The sequence below is a fragment of the Eriocheir sinensis genome, chromosome 36, assembly GCF_024679095.1.
Source record: "Eriocheir sinensis breed Jianghai 21 chromosome 36, ASM2467909v1, whole genome shotgun sequence".
NCBI lineage: Eukaryota > Metazoa > Arthropoda > Malacostraca > Decapoda > Varunidae > Eriocheir > Eriocheir sinensis.
In genome coordinates this window covers 12,664,904-12,686,380 of record NC_066544.1, presented here as the reverse complement: position 1 = coordinate 12,686,380, position 21,477 = coordinate 12,664,904, and the positions used below count along the sequence as shown (strand labels likewise).

The 21,477-nt window shown below is 48.4% G+C and overlaps 1 protein-coding gene across 1 annotated transcript in view; it reads left to right on the top strand.

Annotated features, from left to right (window-relative positions):
• Positions 1–20,871: 20,871 nt before the first annotated feature.
• The window catches only part of LOC127007838 (kin of IRRE-like protein 1), a 38,872-nt gene continuing 38,266 nt past the window's right edge, over positions 20,872–21,477 (top strand). The window contains exon 1 of the mRNA XM_050879226.1: positions 20,872–21,155. Coding sequence (XP_050735183.1) covers positions 20,874–21,155 — 282 coding nt within the window. The 5' untranslated portion in view covers positions 20,872–20,873. The remainder of the gene's footprint in view (positions 21,156–21,477) is intronic.

Here is a 21,477-nt window from a genome sequence, read left to right as displayed (position 1 = left end):
CTTCCTCCAGCTCTCCATTCACTTCCCTTCCTCCAGCTCTCCATTCCTTCCCTTCCTCCAGCTCTCCATTCACTTCCCTTCCTCAGCTCTCCATTCCTTCCTTCCTCCAGCTCTCCATTCCTTCCCTTCCTCCAGCTCTCCATTCCTTCCCTTCCTCCAGCTCTCCATTCCTTCCCTTCCTCCAGCTCCATTCCTTCCCTTCCTCCAGCTCTCCATTCCTTCCTTCCTCAGCTCTCCATTCCCTTCCTTCCTCCAGCTCTCCATTCCTTCCCTTCCTCCAGCTCTCCATTCCCTTCCTTCCTCCAGCTCTCCATTCCTTCCCTTCCTCCAGCTCTCCATTCCCTTCCTCCAGCTCCATTCCTTCCTTCCTCCAGCTCTCCATTCCTTCCCTTCCTCCAGCTCTCCATTCCTTCCCTTCCTCCTCTCCATTCACTTCCCTTCCTCCAGCTCTCCATTCCTTCCCTTCCTCCAGCTCTCCATTCCTTCCCTTCCTCCAGCTCTCATTCCTTCCTTCCTCCAGCTCTCCATTCCTTCCTTCCTCCAGCTCTCCATTCACTTCCTTCCTCAGCTCTCCATTCCTTCCCTTCCTCCAGCTCTCCATTCCTTCCCTTCCTCCAGCTCTCCATTCCTTCCCTTCCTCCAGCTCTCCATTCCTTCCCTTCCTCCAGCTCTCCATTCCTTCCTTCCTCCAGCTCTCCATTCCTTCCTTCCTCCAGCTCTCCATTCCTTCCCTTCCTCCAGCTCTCCATTCCTTCCTTCCTCCAGCTCTCCATTCCTTCCCTTCCTCCAGCTCTCCATTCCTTCCCTTCCTCCAGCTCCATTCCTTCCCTTCCTCCAGCTCTCCATTCCTTCCCTTCCTCCAGCTCTCATTCCTTCCTTCCTCCAGCTCCCATTCCCTTCCTTCCTCCAGCTCTCCATTCCTTCCTTCCTCCAGCTCTCCATTCACTTCCCTTCCTCCAGCTCTCATTCCTTCCTTCCTCCAGCTCTCCATTCCTTCCCTTCCTCCAGCTCTCCATTCACTTCCCTTCCTCCAGCTCCATTCCTTCCCTTCCTCCAGCTCTCCATTCACTTCCTTCCTCCAGCTCTCCATTCCTTCCCTTCCTCCAGCTCTCCATTCCTTCCTTCCTCCAGCTCATTCCTTCCCTTCCTCCAGCTCTCCATTCCTTCCTTCCTCCAGCTCTCCATTCCTTCCCTTCCTCCAGCTCTCATTCCTTCCCTTCCTCCAGCTCTCCATTCCTTCCTTCCTCAGCTCTCCATTCCTTCCCTTCCTCCAGCTCTCCATTCCTTCCTTCCTCCAGCTCTCCATTCCTTCCTTCCTCAGCTCTCCATTCCTTCCTTCCTCCAGCTCTCCATTCACTTCCTTCCTCCAGCTCTCCATTCCTTCCCTTCCTCCAGCTCTCCATTCCTTCCCTTCCTCCAGCTCTCCATTCCTTCCTTCCTCCAGCTCTCCATTCCCTTCCTTCCTCCTCTCCATTCCTTCCCTTCCTCCAGCTCTCCATTCCTTCCCTTCCTCCAGCTCTCCATTCCTTCCCTTCCTCAGCTCCATTCACTTCCTTCCTCCAGCTCTCCATTCACTTCCCTTCCTCCAGCTCTCCATTCCTTCCCTTCCTCCAGCTCTCCATTCCTTCCCTTCCTCAGCTCTCCATTCCTTCCCTTCCTCCAGCTCTCCATTCCTTCCTCCTCAGCTCTCCATTCACTTCCCTTCCTCCTCTCCATTCTTCCCTTCCTCCAGCTCTCCATTCCTTCCCTTCCTCCAGCTCTCCATTCACTTCCTTCCTCAGCTCTCCATTCCTTCCCTTCCTCAGCTCTCCATTCCTTCCCTTCCTCAGCTCCATTCCTTCCTTCCTCCAGCTCTCCATTCCTTCCCTTCCTCCAGCTCTCCATTCCTTCCCTTCCTCCAGCTCTCCATTCCTTCCCTTCCTCCAGCTCTCCATTCCTTCCCTTCCTCCAGCTCTCCATTCCTTCCCTTCCTCCAGCTCTCCATTCACTTCCTTCCTCCAGCTCTCCATTCCTTCCCTTCCTCCAGCTCTCATTCCTTCCTTCCTCCAGCTCCATTCCCTTCCTTCCTCCAGCTCCATTCCTTCCCTTCCTCCAGCTCTCCATTCCTTCCCTTCCTCCAGCTCTCATTCACTTCCCTTCCTCAGCTCTCCATTCCTTCCTTCCTCCAGCTCTCATTCCTTCCCTTCCTCCAGCTCTCATTCCTTCCCTTCCTCCAGCTCTCCATTCCTTCCTTCCTCCAGCTCTCCATTCCTTCCCTTCCTCCAGCTCTCCATTCCTTCCCTTCCTCCAGCTCTCCATTCCTTCCTTCCTCCAGCTCATTCCTTCCCTTCCTCCAGCTCTCCATTCACTTCCTTCCTCCAGCTCTCCATTCCTTCCCTTCCTCAGCTCTCCATTCCTTCCTTCCTCAGCTCTCCATTCCTTCCCTTCCTCCAGCTCTCCATTCCTTCCCTTCCTCCAGCTCCATTCCTTCCTTCCTCCAGCTCTCCATTCCTTCCCTTCCTCCAGCTCTCCATTCCTTCCCTTCCTCCAGCTCTCCATTCCTTCCTTCCTCCAGCTCTCCATTCCTTCCTTCCTCCAGCTCTCCATTCCTTCCCTTCCTCCAGCTCTCCATTCCTTCCCTTCCTCCAGCTCTCATTCCTTCCTCAGCTCTCCATTCCTTCCCTTCCTCCAGCTCCATTCCTTCCTTCCTCCAGCTCTCCATTCCTTCCCTTCCTCAGCTCTCCATTCCTTCCCTTCCTCCAGCTCCATTCCTTCCTTCCTCCAGCTCTCCATTCACTTCCTTCCTCCAGCTCAATTCCTTCCTTCTCTCCATTCCTTCCCTTCCTCCAGCTCTCCATTCCTTCCTTCCTCCAGCTCCATTCCTTCCTCCTGCTCTCCATTCCTTCCTTCCTCCAGCTCTCCATTCCTTCCCTTCCTCAGCTCCATTCCTTCCTTCCTCCAGCTCTCCATTCCTTCCCTTCCTCCAGCTCTCCATTCCTTCCCTTCCTCCAGCTCCATTCCTTCCCTTCCTCCAGCTCTCCATTCCTTCCCTTCCTCCAGCTCTCCATTCCCTTCCCTTCCTCCAGCTCATTCCTTCCCTTCCTCCAGCTCTCCATTCCTTCCTTCCTCCAGCTCTCCATTCCTTCCCTTCCTCCAGCTCTCCATTCCTTCCTTCCTCAGCTCTCCATTCCTTCCCTTCCTCCAGCTCTCCATTCCTTCCTTCCTCCAGCTCTCCATTCCTTCCCTTCCTCCAGCTCTCCATTCCTTCCCTTCCTCCAGCTCTCCATTCCTTCCCTTCCTCAGCTCCATTCCTTCCTTCCTCCAGCTCTCATTCCTTCCTTCCTCAGCTCTCCATTCCTTCCCTTCCTCCAGCTCTCCATTCACTTCCTTCCTCCAGCTCCATTCACTTCCCTTCCTCAGCTCTCCATTCCTTCCCTTCCTCCAGCTCTCCATTCCTTCCCTTCCTCCAGCTCTCCATTCCTTCCTTCCTCCAGCTCTCCATTCCTTCCTTCCTCAGCTCCATTCCTTCCCTTCCTCCAGCTCTCCATTCCTTCCCTTCCTCCAGCTCTCCATTCCTTCCCTTCCTCCAGCTCTCCATTCCTTCCTTCCTCCAGCTCCATTCCTTCCCTTCCTCCAGCTCTCCATTCCTTCCTTCCTCAGCTCTCCATTCACTTCCCTTCCTCCAGCTCTCCATTCCTTCCCTTCCTCAGCTCTCCATTCCTTCCTTCCTCCAGCTCTCATTCCTTCCCTTCCTCCAGCTCTCCATTCCTTCCCTTCCTCCAGCTCTCCATTCCTTCCCTTCCTCCAGCTCTCCATTCACTTCCTTCCTCCAGCTCTCCATTCCTTCCCTTCCTCCAGCTCTCCATTCCTTCCCTTCCTCCAGCTCTCCATTCCTTCCCTTCCTCCAGCTCTCCATTCCTTCCCTTCCTCCAGCTCTCATTCCTTCCCTTCCTCCAGCTCTCCATTCCTTCCCTTCCTCCAGCTCTCATTCCTTCCTTCCTCCAGCTCTCCATTCCTTCCCTTCCTCCAGCTCTCCATTCCTTCCCTTCCTCCAGCTCTCCATTCCTTCCCTTCCTCCAGCTCTCCATTCCTTCCCTTCCTCCAGCTCTCCATTCCTTCCTCCAGCTCTCCATTCCTTCCCTTCCTCCAGCTCTCCATTCCTTCCCTTCCTCCAGCTCTCCATTCCTTCCCCTTCCTCCTCTCATTCCTTCCCTTCCTCCAGCTCTCCATTCCTTCCTTCCTCCAGCTCCATTTCCTTCCTTCCTCCAGCTCTCCATTCCTTCCTTCCTCCAGCTCTCCATTCCTTCCTTCCTCAGCTCTCCATTCCTTCCCTTCCTCCAGCTCTCCATTCCTTCCCTTCCTCCAGCTCTCCATTCACTTCCCTTCCTCCTGCTCTCATTCCTTCCTTCCTCCAGCTCTCCATTCCTTCCTTCCTCCAGCTCCATTCCTTCCTTCCTCAGCTCTCCATTCCTTCCCTTCCTCCTGCTCTCCATTCCTTCCCTTCCTCCAGCTCTCCATTCCTTCCTTCCTCCTGCTCTCCATTCCTTCCCTTCCTCCAGCTCTCCATTCACCCTTCCTCCAGCTCATTCCTTCCCTTCCTCCAGCTCTCCATTCACTTCCCTTCCTCCAGCTCTCCATTCCTTCCCTTCCTCCAGCTCATTCCTTCCTTCCTCCAGCTCTCCATTCACTTCCCTTCCTCCAGCTCCATTCCTTCCCTTCCTCCAGCTCTCCATTCCTTCCTTCCTCCAGCTCTCCATTCCTTCCCTTCCTCCAGCTCTCCATTCCTTCCCTTCCTCCAGCTCTCCATTCCTTCCCTTCCTCCAGCTCTCCATTCCCTTCCCTTCCTCCAGCTCTCCATTCCTTCCTCCAGCTCTTTCCTTCCCTTCCTCCAGCTCTCCATTCCCTTCCTTCCTCCAGCTCCCATTCCTTCCCTTCCTCCAGCTCTCCATTCCTTCCTTCCTGCTCTCCATTCACTTCCTTCCTCCAGCTCTCCATTCCTTCCCTTCCTCCAGCTCTCCATTCCTTCCCTTCCTCCAGCTCTCCATTCCTTCCCTTCCTCAGCTCTCCATTCCTTCCCTTCCTCCAGCTCTCCATTCCTTCCTTCCTCCAGCTCTCCATTCCTTCCTTCCTCAGCTCTCCATTCCTTCCTTCCTCTCTCCATTCCTTCCCTTCCTCCAGCTCTCCATTCCTTCCCTTCCTCCAGCTCCATTCCTTCCTTCCTCCAGCTCTCCATTCCTTCCCTTCCTCCAGCTCCATTCCTTCCCTTCCTCCAGCTCTATTCCTTCCCTTCCTCCAGCTCTCCATTCCTTCCCTTCCTCCAGCTCTCCATTCACTTCCCTTCCTCCAGCTCTCCATTCCTTCCTTCCTCAGCTCTCCATTCCTTCCCTTCCTCCAGCTCTCCATTCCTTCCTCCAGCTCCATTCCTTCCTTCCTCCAGCTCCTCATTCCTTCCCTTCCTCCAGCTCTCATTCCTTCCCTTCCTCAGCTCTCCATTCCTTCCTTCCTCCAGCTCTCATTCCTTCCCTTCCTCCAGCTCTCCATTCACTTCCCTTCCTCCAGCTCTCCATTCACTTCCTTCCTCCAGCTCTCCATTCCTTCCCTTCCTCCAGCTCTCCATTCCTTCCCTTCCTCCAGCTCTCCATTCACTTCCTTCCTCCAGCTCTCCATTCCTTCCCTTCCTCCAGCTCTCCATTCCTTCCTTCCTCCAGCTCTCCATTCCTTCCCTTCCTCCAGCTCCATTCCTTCCCTTCCTCCAGCTCTCCATTCCTTCCCTTCCTCCAGCTCTCCATTCCTTCCCTTCCTCAGCTCCATTCCTTCCCTTCCTCCAGCTCTCCATTCCTTCCTCCTCTCATTCCTTCCCTTCCTCCAGCTCTCCATTCCTTCCCTTCCTCCAGCTCTCCATTCCTTCCCTTCCTCAGCTCTCCATTCCTTCCCTTCCTCCAGCTCTCCATTCACTTCCCTTCCTCCTCTCCATTCCTTCCTTCCTCCAGCTCTCCATTCACTTCCCTTCCTCCAGCTCTCCATTCCTTCCCTTCCTCCAGCTCTCCATTCCTTCCCTTCCTCCAGCTCTCATTCCTTCCCTTCCTCCAGCTCTCCATTCCTTCCCTTCCTCCAGCTCATTCCTTCCCTTCCTCCTGCTCTCCATTCCTTCCCTTCCTCCAGCTCTCCATTCCTTCCCTTCCTCCAGCTCTCATTCCTTCCTTCCTCCAGCTCTCCATTCCTTCCTTCCTCCAGCTCTCCATTCCTTCCCTTCCTCCAGCTCCATTCCTTCCCTTCCTCCAGCTCCATTCCTTCCCTTCCTCCAGCTCTCCATTCCTTCCTTCCTCCAGCTCTCCATTCCTTCCCTTCCTCAGCTCTCCATTCACTTCCCTTCCTCCAGCTCTCCATTCCTTCCTTCCTCCAGCTCTCCATTCCTTCCTTCCTCCAGCTCTCCATTCCTTCCTTCCTCCAGCTCTCCATTCCTTCCCTTCCTCCAGCTCCCATTCCTTCCTTCCTCCAGCTCATTCACTTCCCTTCCTCCAGCTCTCCATTCCTTCCCTTCCTCCAGCTCTCATTCCTTCCTTCCTCCAGCTCCATTCCTTCCCTTCCTCCAGCTCTCATTCCTTCCTTCCTCCAGCTCTCCATTCCTTCCCTTCCTCCAGCTCTTCATTCACTTCCCTTCCTCCAGCTCTCTCCATTCCTTCCCTTCCTCCAGCTCTCCATTCCTTCCTTCCTCCAGCTCTTCATTCACTTCCTTCCTCAGCTCTCCATTCCTTCCCTTCCTCCAGCTCTCCATTCCTTCCCTTCCTCCAGCTCTCCATTCCTTCCTTCCTCCAGCTCTCCATTCACTTCCTTCCTCCAGCTCTCCATTCCTTCCCTTCCTCCAGCTCTCCATTCCTTCCTTCCTCAGCTCTCCATTCCTTCCCTTCCTCCAGCTCTCATTCCTTCCTTCCTCCAGCTCTCCATTCCTTCCTTCCTCCAGCTCTCCATTCCTTCCCTTCCTCCAGCTCCATTCCCTTCCTTCCTCCAGCTCTCCATTCCTTCCCTTCCTCAGCTCTCCATTCACTTCCTTCCTCCAGCTCTCCATTCCTTCCTTCCTCAGCTCTCCATTCCTTCCTTCCTCCAGCTCTCCATTCCTTCCCTTCCTCCAGCTCTCCATTCCTTCCCTTCCTCCAGCTCTCCATTCCTTCCTTCCTCCAGCTCTCCATTCACTTCCCTTCCTCCAGCTCTTCATTCACTTCCCTTCCTCCAGCTCTCCATTCCTTCCCTTCCTCCAGCTCTCCATTCACTTCCTTCCTCCAGCTCTCCATTCCTTCCTTCCTCCAGCTCTCCATTCCTTCCCTTCCTCCAGCTCTCCCATTCCTTCCTTCCTCCTCTCCATTCCTTCCTTCCTCCAGCTCTCCATTCCTTCCTTCCTCCAGCTCTCCATTCCTTCCCTTCCTCCAGCTCTCCATTCCTTCCTTCCTCCAGCTCTCCATTCACTTCCCTTCCTCCAGCTCTCCATTCCTTCCTTCCTCCAGCTCTCCATTCACTTCCCTTCCTCCAGCTCTCCATTCCTTCCCTTCCTCCAGCTCTCCATTCCTTCCTTCCTCCAGCTCCATTCCTTCCCTTCCTCCAGCTCCATTCCTTCCCTTCCTCCAGCTCCATTCCTTCCCTTCCTCCAGCTCTCATTCCTTCCTTCCTCCAGCTCTCCATTCCTTCCTTCCTCCAGCTCTCCATTCCTTCCCTTCCTCCAGCTCTCCATTCCTTCCTTCCTCCAGCTCTCCATTCCTTCCCTTCCTCCAGCTCTCCATTCCTTCCCTTCCTCCAGCTCTCCATTCCTTCCTTCCTCAGCTCTCCATTCCCTTCCTCCTCTCCATTCTTCCTTCCCTTCCTCCAGCTCCATTCCTTCCCTTCCTCCAGCTCTCCATTCCTTCCCTTCCTCCAGCTCCATTCCTTCCCTTCCTCCATTCCTTCCTTCCTCCAGCTCTCATTCCTTCCCTTCCTCAGCTCTCCATTCCTTCCTTCCTCCAGCTCTCCATTCCTTCCTTCCTCCAGCTCCATTCCTTCCCTTCCTCCAGCTCATTCCTTCCCTTCCTCCAGCTCTCCATTCCTTCCTTCCTCCAGCTCTCCATTCCTTCCTTCCTCAGCTCTCATTCCTTCCCTTCCTCCAGCTCTCCATTCCTTCCCTTCCTCCAGCTCTCCATTCACTTCCTTCCTCCAGCTCTCCATTCCTTCCCTTCCTCCAGCTCTCCATTCCTTCCTTCCTCCAGCTCTCCATTCACTTCCCTTCCTCCAGCTCCATTCCTTCCCTTCCTCCAGCTCTCATTCCTTCCTTCCTCCAGCTCTCCATTCCTTCCCTTCCTCCAGCTCTCCATTCCTTCCTTCCTCAGCTCTCCATTCCTTCCTTCCTCCAGCTCTCCATTCCTTCCCTTCCTCCTCTCCATTCCTTCCCTTCCTCCAGCTCTCCATTCACTTCCCTTCCTCCAGCTCTCATTCCTTCCTTCCTCCAGCTCTCCATTCCTTCCCTTCCTCCAGCTCCATTCACTTCCTTCCTCAGCTCTCCATTCCTTCCTTCCTCCAGCTCTCCATTCCTTCCCTTCCTCCAGCTCTCCATTCCTTCCCTTCCTCCAGCTCCATTCCTTCCCTTCCTCCAGCTCTCCATTCCTTCCCTTCCTCCAGCTCTCATTCCTTCCCTTCCTCCAGCTCCATTCCTTCCTTCCTCAGCTCTCCATTCCTTCCCTTCCTCCAGCTCCATTCACTTCCTTCCTCAGCTCTCCATTCACTTCCCTTCCTCCAGCTCTCCATTCCCTTCCTCCAGCTCTCCATTCCTTCCTTCCTCCAGCTCCATTCCTTCCTTCCTCCAGCTCCATTCCTTCCTTCCTCCAGCTCTCCATTCACTTCCCTTCCTCCAGCTCTCCATTCACTTCCCTTCCTCCAGCTCCCATTCACTTCCCTTCCTCCTCTCCATTCCTTCCCTTCCTCCAGCTCTCCATTCCTTCCCTTCCAGCTCTCCATTCCTTCCCTTCCTCCAGCTCCATTCCTTCCCTTCCTCCAGCTCTCCATTCACTTCCCTTCCTCCAGCTCTCCATTCCTTCCTTCCTCCAGCTCTCATTCCTTCCCTTCCTCCAGCTCCATTCCTTCCTTCCTCAGCTCTCCATTCCTTCCCTTCCTCCAGCTCTCCATTCCTTCCTTCCTCCAGCTCTCATTCCTTCCCTTCCTCCTCTCATTCCTTCCTTCCTCCAGCTCTCCATTCCTTCCCTTCCTCCAGCTCTCATTCCTTCCTTCCTCCAGCTCTCCATTCCTTCCCTTCCTCCAGCTCTCCATTCCTTCCCTTCCTCCAGCTCTCCATTCCTTCCCTTCCTCCAGCTCCATTCCTTCCTTCCTCAGCTCTCCATTCCTTCCTTCCTCCAGCTCCCATTCCTTCCCTTCCTCAGCTCTCCATTCCCCTTCCTCCAGCTCCATTCCTTCCCTTCCTCCAGCTCTCCATTCCTTCCTTCCTCCAGCTCTCCATTCCTTCCCTTCCTCCAGCTCTCCATTCCCTTCCTTCCTCCTCCTCATTCCTTCCTTCCTCCAGCTCCATTCCTTCCCTTCCTCCAGCTCTCCATTCCTTCCTTCCTCAGCTCTCCATTCCTTCCTTCCTCCAGCTCCCATTCCTTCCCTTCCTCCAGCTCTCCATTCCTTCCTTCCTCCAGCTCTCATTCACTTCCCTTCCTCCAGCTCTCCATTCCTTCCCTTCCTCCAGCTCATTCCTTCCCTTCCTCCAGCTCTCCATTCCTTCCCTTCCTCCAGCTCTCCATTCCTTCCTTCCTCCTGCTCTCCATTCCTTCCTTCCTCCAGCTCTTCCTTCCCTTCCTCCAGCTCTCCATTCCTTCCCTTCCTCCAGCTCCATTCCCTTCCTCCAGCTCTCCATTCCTTCCTTCCTCCAGCTCTCCATTCCTTCCCTTCCTCAGCTCCCATTCCTTCCCTTCCTCCAGCTCTCCATTCCTTCCCTCCAGCTCTCCATTCCTTCCCTTCCTCCAGCTCCATTCCTTCCCTTCCTCCAGCTCTCCATTCCTTCCCTTCCTCCAGCTCTCCATTCCTTCCTTCCTCCAGCTCTCCATTCCTTCCTTCCTCTCTCCATTCACCTTCCTCCAGCTCTCCATTCCTTCCTTCCTCCAGCTCTCCATTCACTTCCTTCCTCCAGCTCTCATTCCTTCCCTTCCTCCAGCTCTCCATTCCTTCCTTCCTCAGCTCTTCATTCCTTCCTTCCTCCAGCTCTCCATTCCTTCCTTCCTCCAGCTCTCCATTCCTTCCCTTCCTCCAGCTCTCATTCCTTCCCTTCCTCCAGCTCTCCATTCCTTCCTCCAGCTCATTCCTTCCCTTCCTCCAGCTCTCCATTCCTTCCTTCCTCCAGCTCTCCATTCCTTCCCTTCCTCCAGCTCTCATTCCTTCCCTTCCTCCAGCTCCATTCCTTCCTTCCTCCAGCTCTCCATTCCCTTCCTTCCTCCAGCTCTCCATTCCTTCCCTTCCTCCAGCTCCATTCCTTCCTTCCTCCAGCTCTCCATTCACTTCCCTTCCTCCAGCTCTCCATTCCTTCCTTCCTCCAGCTCTCCATTCACTTCCTTCCTCCAGCTCTCATTCCTTCCCTTCCTTCCTCCAGCTCATTCCTTCCTTCCTCCAGCTCTCATTCCTTCCCTTCCTCCAGCTCATTCCTTCCCTTCCTCCAGCTCTCCATTCCTTCCTTCCTCAGCTCTCCATTCACTTCCTTCCTCAGCTCATTCCTTCCTTCCTCCAGCTCTCCATTCCTTCCTTCCTCAGCTCTCCATTCACTTCCTTCCTCCTGCTCTCCATTCCTTCCTTCCAGCTCTCCATTCCTTCCTTCCTCAGCTCTCCATTCCTTCCTTCTCCAGCTCTCATTCCTTCCCTTCCTCCAGCTCTCCATTCCTTCCTTCCTCCAGCTCCATTCCTTCCCTTCCTCCAGCTCTCCATTCCTTCCTTCCTCCAGCTCTCCACTTCCCTTCCTCCATTCCTTCCTCTTCCATTCCCTTCCTCCAGCTCTCATTCCTTTCCTTCCTCCAGCTCCCCATTCTTCCCTTCCTCCAGCTCTCCATTCCTTCCCTTCCTCCAGCTCTCATTCCTTCCCTTCCTCAGCTCTCATTCCTTCCTTCCTCCAGCTCCCATTCACTTCCCTTCCTCCAGCTCTCCATTCCTTCCTTCCTCAGCTCGCCATTCACTTCCCTTTCCCTCCCTTCTCCATTCCTTCCTTCCTCCTGCTCCCATTCACTTCCTTCCTCCAGCTTTCATCCAGAAAAACAGGCAGTCAAACTAATGCAATTATGAACTTTGTTTCTGCCCGAAATCGTGCCCATCTATTCTCCGACTAACAAAATTCTTTCATTAATAAAATGTCAAAACCTTGCTTTCTCTAACTCTTCCCATGGGCTTCTGTCTAGCCAAAACATCTCCTCCAACTTCACTTCTTCATCTTCCTCCTCCTCAGTCACAACCTTTACTGCCGTCTCATCTATCTCTAAGGCTGAACTCTTCTCAACTTTTCTAAAACTCCACTCTGGACATTCTGCATATTCCTCCTACTCATCCCCCTCTGCTCCTTTGTACCTGTTATAAAGATTCTTCAAAATGATGTTTCTATGCCTCTGGCCTCAATCCTCAGAAGGCTTATGGACCTGATAGAGTGCCTCCTTGTCCTTAAAACTGTGCCTCCGTGCTGTCACCCTGCCTGGTCAAACTCTTTTCGCCTCTGCCTGTCAACATCTACCTTTCCTTCTTGCTGAAGTGCCTTCACAGCCTGCTTACCTAAGAAGGTGACCGCTCCAATCCCTCAAACTACCGTCTGTTGCCTTTGCTTTCTTGTCTATCTAGCTTTGAATCAATCGTGTAACCATGGTTCAGCACCTTTCCCTTCTGACCTTCTGTCTGATCCTTGTATGGGTTCCACAAAGGCGTTCTACTGGTGATCTCTAACCTTCTTAACTGACTCTTGGTCATCTCTTAGCCATTTCGGTGAAACTTTGCTTTTGCATGGACATATCAAGCTTTTGTCGTAGGGTCTGGCACAAATCTTTTGCTTAAACCCTCCTACAGTTTTGTCCTTCTCTGTTACCTTTGTCTCAGTTTCCTTTCTGACCGTTCTTTCTTGCCGTAGTGAGCAGTCCTGTCCTCTCCCTCTTTCTGTTGTTCATTATTAGTCTTCTTCCAAAACGAACTTTGTCTATCATTCGCCGGTAATTCACTCTGCATTATTCCTTCTTTTTGTGAAGACCCCACCAGGAACTTGCTGCTCAAGGCTGGAGGCTGCAGAACAGCCTCAGACCTTACTATTATTTCCGGTGGGGCAGAACCTGGTGTCCTTCAACGCCTCAAAACACAGTTTCTCCACCTATCCTCGACACAATCTTCCAAACAACTATCCCCTATTCTTTGCTGACAACTTTGCTATCACCTTCCTCAACACTAACATCCTCGGTCTGTCCTTAACTCAAAATCTCGCTGAAACTTCATGTCTCATCTCTTCGTCAGCTTCCTCAGGCTGGGCGTTCTGTACTGTCTCGCCAGTTCTTCTCCCCTGCACAGTTGCTGTCCACCTTGAGGCCTTGTCCGCCCTGTGTGAGTATACATCTCATGTGTGGGCTCCCTCACACAGCTCTTCTGGACAGAGTGGAGGCAAAGGCTCTTCGTCTCATCAGCTCTCCTCCTCCTACTGATAGTCTTCTACCTCTTAAATTCCACGCAATGTTGCCTCTCTTTCTATCTTCTCATATTTCCCTTGACTTCTCTTCTTTGCTAACTGCATGCCTCCCCCCTCCCCACCTTTGCACTCATTTCTACTCATGCTCATCCCTATACTGTCAAGCCCTTTGCAAGGTTAGCATCTTACTCTTTCATCACTCGCTAACTCTGGAACAATCTTCCTTCATCTGTATTTCCTCCTGCCTACTTGAACTCTTTCCAGAGGTATCAGAACACCTCTCCTCCCAAGCAGCTTATCTTTCAGCCACCTCTTTGAATTCTTTTTAGGAGCAGCAGAGTAGCAGGCTTTTTTTGTGTGTTTACTTTTTTGTGCCCTTGAGCTGTCTCCTTTTGTAAAAAAAAAAAAAAAAAACAATGATAAATAGCTATAAAAACAAGCTATATTTTTACCTTTAAGCACAATAAAACAAGGCACGACATGCCTTGCCTTGGACCGACTGTCAGGATCTACTGGGAAGAACCTGCTGGCCCTACCTACCAACAATTGGCCAAGACGTAAAAAAAAAAATATCCATACCTACAAATATATCTACTTTACTTTTATCATTTAACTACATTTTATCTTGTCTCACTTACAGTTTCTATTTTCTTGTAGCTCTGTCTCCATACAACTTTATCTCATCTATTGTTTGTCTCCATACAAATTTTATCTCATCTCTATATTTATAAGTACTCATTTAACCTCCAGCCAACCAATCCCTAAACAATACATTAAATAAGTAATAAGATCTTAGAATAATAAAAGTAATAAATAGACTATGACAAATAAGTTAGACAGTAGTACATATATAAAACATAAGAACATAAAGAGTCTGCAAAAGGCCGGTTGGCCTATACAAAACTCCTGTACACTCAACCCACATACCTCACCATCCTTGGCTTTATCTAACCTCTTCTTGAATGTATCTACAGTATTGCTTTTTAACATGGCTCCCAGGCCTGTTCCATTCATCTACCACTCTTTTGGTGAACCAGTTCTTGCCTATGTCTTTGTTGAATCTGAATTTGTCTAACTTAAAACCATTGCCACGCCTCCTACCTGGCTCTTTTACTATAAAATCTGATTGACATCCCTTTATTAAAGCCCTTCATCCATTGTAGACTTCGTCAAGTCTCCTCGCAACTTTCGCCTTTCTAGAGAGTGTAATTTAAATGTTTCAACCTGTCTTCATAAACCATTTCTCACCCCTGAATCATCTTTGCATTCCTCTGTAAATTCTAACATCTTGATATCCATTCTATAGTAAGGGACCAGAACTGAGCTTTGCATAATCGAGATGAGGTCTAACTAGTGCTAAGTAAAGTTTGAGGATGACTTCAGCACTCCTACTGCTCACGCTCTTTGAGATGAAAACCTAGTACTATGTTTGCCGGTTTTAGCCTGAATGCATTGAGCCCTAGGACGAGGTCAGCTCTGATACTCTAAGTCTCTCTCACTTAAACCTGCTTAGAGTGTCATTTAAGGGTAATTGTGTGAGGATTATTCTACCTACACTCAGAATGCTACACTTCCCCGACATTGAATTCATCTGCCACCTCCCACCCAATTACATAGTCTGTCAAACTCATCCTGGAAACATGCGTCCCTGTCTGATTGGTGCTCTACCGTCTTGGTATCATCTGCAATTTGCTGACATCACTACTAACTTCTGTGTCCAGTCATTGGTAGCAAATAATAAAAAAGAGGACCCATCACCCGACCATGAGGCTCCACTCATGCCCCATTCAGATTTTTACCATTGGTTTACCTCTCTGCTACCTACCACTGCCACGCCCTGATCCAGTTCATTTCCCATCCACGCCGTGGCTTATTTAGTAACAGTTGTGATGCCCTTTGTCAGGCTTTACTGAAATCTAAATAATATGTCATATTTTCATCTCTGTCAACCGCCTCAGTACTTTAGTGTAGAAGGACAATAGGTTATTAAGGCAAAACCTTCCTTTGGGAACCCATATTTGTGAATCATGATTAAATTATGTTTTCTAGATGGTCCCGAATACTCCTTCTGTTGACTCCAACATCTTTTCTACAACTGATGTTAAGCTAATTGGGCGATAATTTGGGTGTGACTTGTCTCCTTTTAATCAGCGTCCCATTGATTACTTTCCATTGATTGTGCACATACCCATTTACCGACTTTCTTGCACTCTTTCAGAATCCGTAGGAATACTTCGTCCCCCAGCGATTTGTTTCTTCAACCTACCAATCTCATCCTGGACTACTTGCCTGGTATGATCACATCCCTGAACTTGTCATTCTCTTCGCCCTCATTAACCTGAACTCTCTCTGGAATGGTTGTTAGATCTTCCTGCGTGAAAACTGAAATAGTCATTCATCATTTGACTCATATCTTTTCCATTCTCAACGAAAAGCTCCTGTGTTTGTTTCAACGGTCAAATCCTGTCCTTGTTTTCGTTCTTCTCTGTGTAAAGCTGAGAGATGTAACAAAGAAAAATATTGTTATAAAAGTAATGTTTGGGACAAATAGTATATATAAACTTCGACAATGGTTCTTATTTGTAAACAAGCCAAGTCAAAGTTGCTATAATATTTACTTGATTAATGGCTGAATTTGTTGAAGTATTGCGGCAGCAATATTTTATGTAACTTTCTAAACTTAATGAACACCCCCAGAGACTCTAGTAGGCGATTTATATAACAATCTGCTAATCTCTCAAAAAGTACCAGTAACGAAATATTAACACTAATCTTCTATAAATTGCAGTAACTAAATCTTAACACTAATCTCATCATAAAAGTAACTTCAAATCTGCTAATCACCTAATCTCATAAAAGTAACCTAAATCTTAACACTAAAAATCTCATAAAGTAACTGAAATCTTAACACTAATCTCATAAAAGCCAACTAAATCTTAACTTTTAATCTCATAAAGTAACTTAAATCTTAACACCCCTAATCTCCATAAAGTAACTAAATCACATAACACCCCTAATCTCATAAAGTTAGCACTAAATCACCAACACTAATCTCTTTTAAAGTAACTAAATCTGCAACACTAATCTCACTAAAGTAACTAAATCTTAATCTGCCTAATCTCACTTAAGTAACTAAATCCCAAACACTAATCTCACTTAAAGTAACTAAAATCCTTAACACTAATCTCCATAAAAGTAACTAAAATCTTAACACTAATCTCTGTAAAGCCAACTAGAAATCTTAACACTAATCTCATAAGAAGTAACTAAATCACCTTTAATCTCACTTGAGCAACAGTCACTCACTATCATAGTAACTAAATCTTAACTTTTAATCATAAGGTCACTGAAATCTACCAACACTAATCTCACTAAAGTAACTAAAGTCTTAACACTAATCTCATAAAGTAACTAAATGCTTAACACTAATCTCCATAAAGTAACTGAAATCTTAACACTAATCTCATAAGGTCACTCAAATCTTAACACTAAATCTCCATAAAGTAACTAAATCTGCTTAACACTAATCTCATTAAAAGTAACTAAATCTGCTTACTAATCTCATAAAGTAACTAGAAATCACAACACTAATCTCATAAAAAGTAACTAAATCACCAACACTAATCTCATAAAGTAACTAAATCTTAACACTAATCTCATAAAGTAACAATCACCAACACTAATCCCAGCAAAAGTAACCTTGATCTTAACACTAATCCCATAAAAGTAACTAAATCTTAACAACACTAATCTCATAAAGTAACTTGATCTTAACACTAATCCCATAAAAGTACAGTAACTAAATCTTAACACTAATCTCATAAAAGTAACTAAATCTTAACACTAATCTCATAAAAGTAACAACAATCAACAAATCTTAACACTAATCTCATAAAGTAACTAAATCTTATGCTAACGCTGATCTCATGAACAAGTACTTGCTTTAATCCCATAAGTAACAAATCTTAACACTAATCTCATGAAGTAACTAAATCTTAACACTAATGTAAAGTAACTTGAAGTCTTAACACTAATCCCATAAAGTAACTAATCTTAACACTAATCTCATAAAGTAACAATCTAACACTAATCTCATAAAGTAACTAAATCTTAACACTAATCTCATAAAGTAACAATCTCATGAGCAACAAAGTGCCAACACTAATCCCATAAAGTAACAATCTTAACACTAATCTCATAAAGTAACTAAATCTTAACTGATATAAAATGACAGAATGTAAGATTAACAAGTATATACACTAATCTCATAAAAGTAACTAAATCTTAACACTAATCTCATAAAGTAACAATCTTAACACTAATCTCATAAGGTCACTAAATCTTAACACTAACCTCATAAAGTCGTTAAATATGTGTTCATAGAAGCCAACACACTTTATATTCAACAACTCCATCCTCAAAGCATGTAAATCAGAGTGCGTTAGGTCATACTTCTCTCATTTCCCAACCTCCTCACCTCCCCCCTCCTCACCTCCCCCTTAGCACCACGATCCTCCCCCTCCCCTCCACCCCCTCCTCAACACCCCGGCACCAAATAAATATAAAATGACATTTGTCAGACTTGCATCATCGACCTTCTCCTCCTCCATCTCCTCTTCATCCTCCTCCTCCTCCTCTTCTCCTTCTTCTTTACCTGGTCTTCGTTCTTCCCCTCCCTCATTCCATTCCCTTTTCCCTTCTTCCCCGTCGAGAGAGAGAGTGTTTCGTGAATGGTCTATCAGGCGTAAATTCACCACATCTGATATATGGGAGTAGAAGAAGAAGAAGAAAAGAAGAAGAAAGAAGAAGAAGAAGAGGGAAGAAGAAGAAGAAAGAGGAAGGGCATACATACTTCTTCCAGGCTCTAAATGTTCAATGGCGTCAAACTCTTGTGAGCGACACGGACTCAACTCACAATATATATGACAACTCTAAACCCTACCTCTGTACCCTCCCACTGCACCCTCTCTCTGTACCCTGACACTGTACCTGGCAATACTACGACTCTGTCTCCCTCTGTTCTTCTGCCACTCTGCTACGTGTCTCATTCGTGGTAAGGAAGGAAGGAAGGAAGGAAGTGAAGGAGGGAGGGAAGGTGAGGAAAATGAAGGAAGGTGTGAGGGAAAGGGAGGGAGGCAGTATGGATGGAAAGGAAGGGTTAAGGGAAGAATGGAGTGAATAGATGTAGGATTGAATGGAGGAAGAAAGGATGGAACGATAAAAGGATGGAAGGATAAAAGGAGGGAAGGAAGGAAGGAAGGTAAGCAGAAAGTAGAGAGGGGAGAAAGAGAAGAAGTCAAGGAAGGAAGGAAAAGAAAGGAAGAAAAGAAGGAAGGCAGAAAGTCGGTATAGAAGGAAGAAAGGAAGGAAATAACAAAGAGAGAGAGAGAGAGAGACAGAGAGAGAGAGAGAGAGAGAGAGAGAGAGAGAGAGAAACCATAGCTCAGGTGAAGTAGAGAGGAAGAGAAAGGAAGAAATATTGTCACACTTCTCTTACTTCTACTCCCTCTTCTTCCCCTCCTCCTCCTCCTCCTCCTCCTCCTCCTCAACCCCCCAACACCAAATAAATATGAAACGATATTTGTCAAGTTTGCATCATCGACCTCTTCCTCCTCCTCCTCCTCCTCCTCCTCCTTATGTCATTCCCTCTTTCCTTTCTCCTCCTTTTCCTTCCTCCTCCTCCTCCTTACCACCACACACACACACACACACACACACACACAAAAAAAAAAAAAAAAAAACAGAGCAACACTTACCTTTAATTCACATCTTCGTCATTTCCCAGCAACACTACACAACACAACACAACGCAAAAACACGCAACACACCCGTAACCGCAACTCAAAGCACAGAATTCTCGCAACACGTGTCCGCCCAGCTTATGTAAACAAACCCGCCGATGATTGACACGACGGCCGACAGGGGGCAGGGCGGGTGGTGGTGGTGGTGGTGGTGGTTACGCGCCAAATTTGAATTCTATAAAGACGTTTCTAGTTCATTTCTAAGCTTGAGTTATCGTTATTATTGTTAGGTTTTGTATTAGTGTTATCTTTTCCATCTTCTATCACTACTTCCTATCTTCTTCTATCCCTTTCTTTCCTTCCCCTGTACTGTCTCGCATCTTCATCCTAATTCCTTCGTTCTTCTTTCCCTGCTTTTCCAATGTTTTCACTCACTTCTGCCTCTCTCTTTCCTTCCTTTCTGGTTCGTCATTTTCCCCTTTCCCTCTTCTTCCTACTTATTCATCTCTTCTTTTATTTTTCCTCCCTTCATCATTCTTCCCTCCTCCTTCTTTCTCCCTCCTTTCACTTTCCTTATCTTTGTGCCAGGTGAAAAGAGAGAGAGAGAGAGAGAGAGAGAGAGAGCAACAGGGCGCGTCTCCTTCAGACATATGATGCAACACACAGGCGACAACACAAGCAAGACACAGAGCGCCACACAAACGGAAACACCACGAGACAAATTATGCAAATACAAGATATACGATGCAATACAACACAAAGCACCTTAGGACTTACGAGATCTGACGCACCCCCCCCCCCCCCCCCCGGACACTTGACGCAATACATAGCAACACAAGACACACTACGCTGTCCTCCCCAACCTCTCTCTCTCCCTCCCTCCCTTGCCTTGATCCCTCCTTCTACCCTCTATACAGCTCTCCTACCCCTCCCCATAAGCACCCCACCACAATCACTCCCCCTCCCCCACGCAAAACCTCCCACCCACAATACCTACTCCCTACAATACCCCATACCCTCCCCTCCACAACACCCACAACGCAACCCTCCCCACACTCACACACACACAAACACACACAGGAGCAGTAAGTAGCGGGCTTTTTGTTCATTATTTTGTTTTTTTACGCCTTTGAACTGTCTCCTCTGCTGTAAAACACACACACACACACACACACACACACACAACATCACCAACAACAACAACAAAAAATCACCCAGACTCATGTAAATTAAAGCGAGAAACGAAATATAGAGCTTCAATTCACACACACACAAACAAACACACAAACACACCCCCCCCCCCCCCCCACACACACACAGGCATCCTCAATTTACAAGCCGGATATCAAATGAAGCGAATAAGTAACGGTACACCAAGTCCGGATAAAGCGAAACATAATCGGAGAACCGGCTGGCTTATTCCGCGTGATCGGGGTTGGCTGGCGTATCCCGCAGCGGCCAGGTGGGTATATAACAGGTATCCGTTACATTAATTAGCAGAACCACCTATCCACGTAACATAAAGTGCAGGTAATGTGACGCTGCGCTCAGGTGCTTCGCTTTGCTCGCCCGGGATCAGGTTACGCGTGTGTGAGTGTGTGAGAGATCAAGCGTATTCACCTCCTCTAAGCATTCTTCTGTGATTTGATTCCGTGCAGCCCTCCACTGATTTACCTGCCTCTACCTGAACTGTACATACAAATAGATAGACTCGATATGTATGGATAGATAGGTAGAGACAGAGAGCCCTCCACTGATTTACCTGCCTCTACCTGAACTGTACATGCAAATAGATAGACTCGATATGTATGGATAGATAGACAGAGACAGAGAGCCCTCCACTGATTTACCTGCCTCTACCTGAACTGTACATGCAAATAGATAGACTCGATATGTATGGATAGATAGACAGAGACAGAGAGCCCTCCACTGATTTACCTGCCTCTACCTGAACTGTACATGCAAATAGATAGACTCGATATGAATGGATAGATAGATAGATAGATAAATATGTAGGAAGAGAGAGAGAGAGAGAGAGAGAGAGAGAGAGAGAGAGAGAGAGAGAGAGAGAGAGAGAGAGAGAGAGAGAGAGAGAGAGAGAGAGAGAGAGAGAGAGAGAGAGAGAGAGAGAGAGAGAGAGAGAGAGAGAGAGAGAGAGAGAGAGAGAGAGAGAGAGAGAGAGAGAGAGAGAGAGAGAGAGAGATGGACAGATAAAGAGAGATAGGTCGAAAAATTAAGAGAAAATTAAGGAAAATCATAATGCAATAAAAGATATATGAATGTAAAAAAAAAAAAAAAAATCCACATAAAAAAGCAACTAAAGGAAAATAAAATCGTATGTATGTATGTTTATGTATATGCCTCTACGTAAATTTAACACGATGTGGAAGAGAATGTATGTATCTATGTATGAATGTATGTGTAAGTATATATCTATGTATGTGTGTATTCTTATATGTACGTTCATCCGATATGTATATGTATGTATGTTCATTTCAGGCGGCATGGAGGAGACTACTGAAGGAGGAGGAGGAGGAGGAGGAGGAGGAAGAACAAACAACGAAGACGGAGGAGGCGAGGTAGCGGTGGTGGTGTCAAGATCTGAGCGTCAGGTGTTGCCGCGCGAGGACCTGGGCGCGGGGGAGAGAGAGGAGCCGCGCATCACCTGGGGCCACGCCAACACCAACACGGCCTTCTTCAGGGAGGACGCGCCCACCAACGTGACAGCCATCGTGGGGCACAAGGCGTCGCTGCCCTGCCATGTGGTCAACCTCGGCAAGAAGGAGGTGAGGAGGGGGAAAGCAGGGGAAGGAGGGGGAAAGGGAAGAGGGGAAGAGAGAGAGGAAGGGAAGGGGAAAGGGAAGAGGGGAAGAAAGAGAGGAAGGGAAGGGGAAAGGGAAGAGGGGAAGAGAGAGAGGAAGGGAAGGGAAAGGAAGAGGGAAGAAAGAGAGGAAGGAAGGGAAAGGAAGAGGGGAAGAAAGACAGGAAGGAAGGAAAGGGAAGAGGGGAATAGAGAGGGGAAGGGAAGGGGAAAGGAAGAGGGGAAGGGAAGGGGAAAGGAAGAGGGGAAGAAAGAGAGGAAGGGAAGGGGAAAGGGAAGAGGGGAAG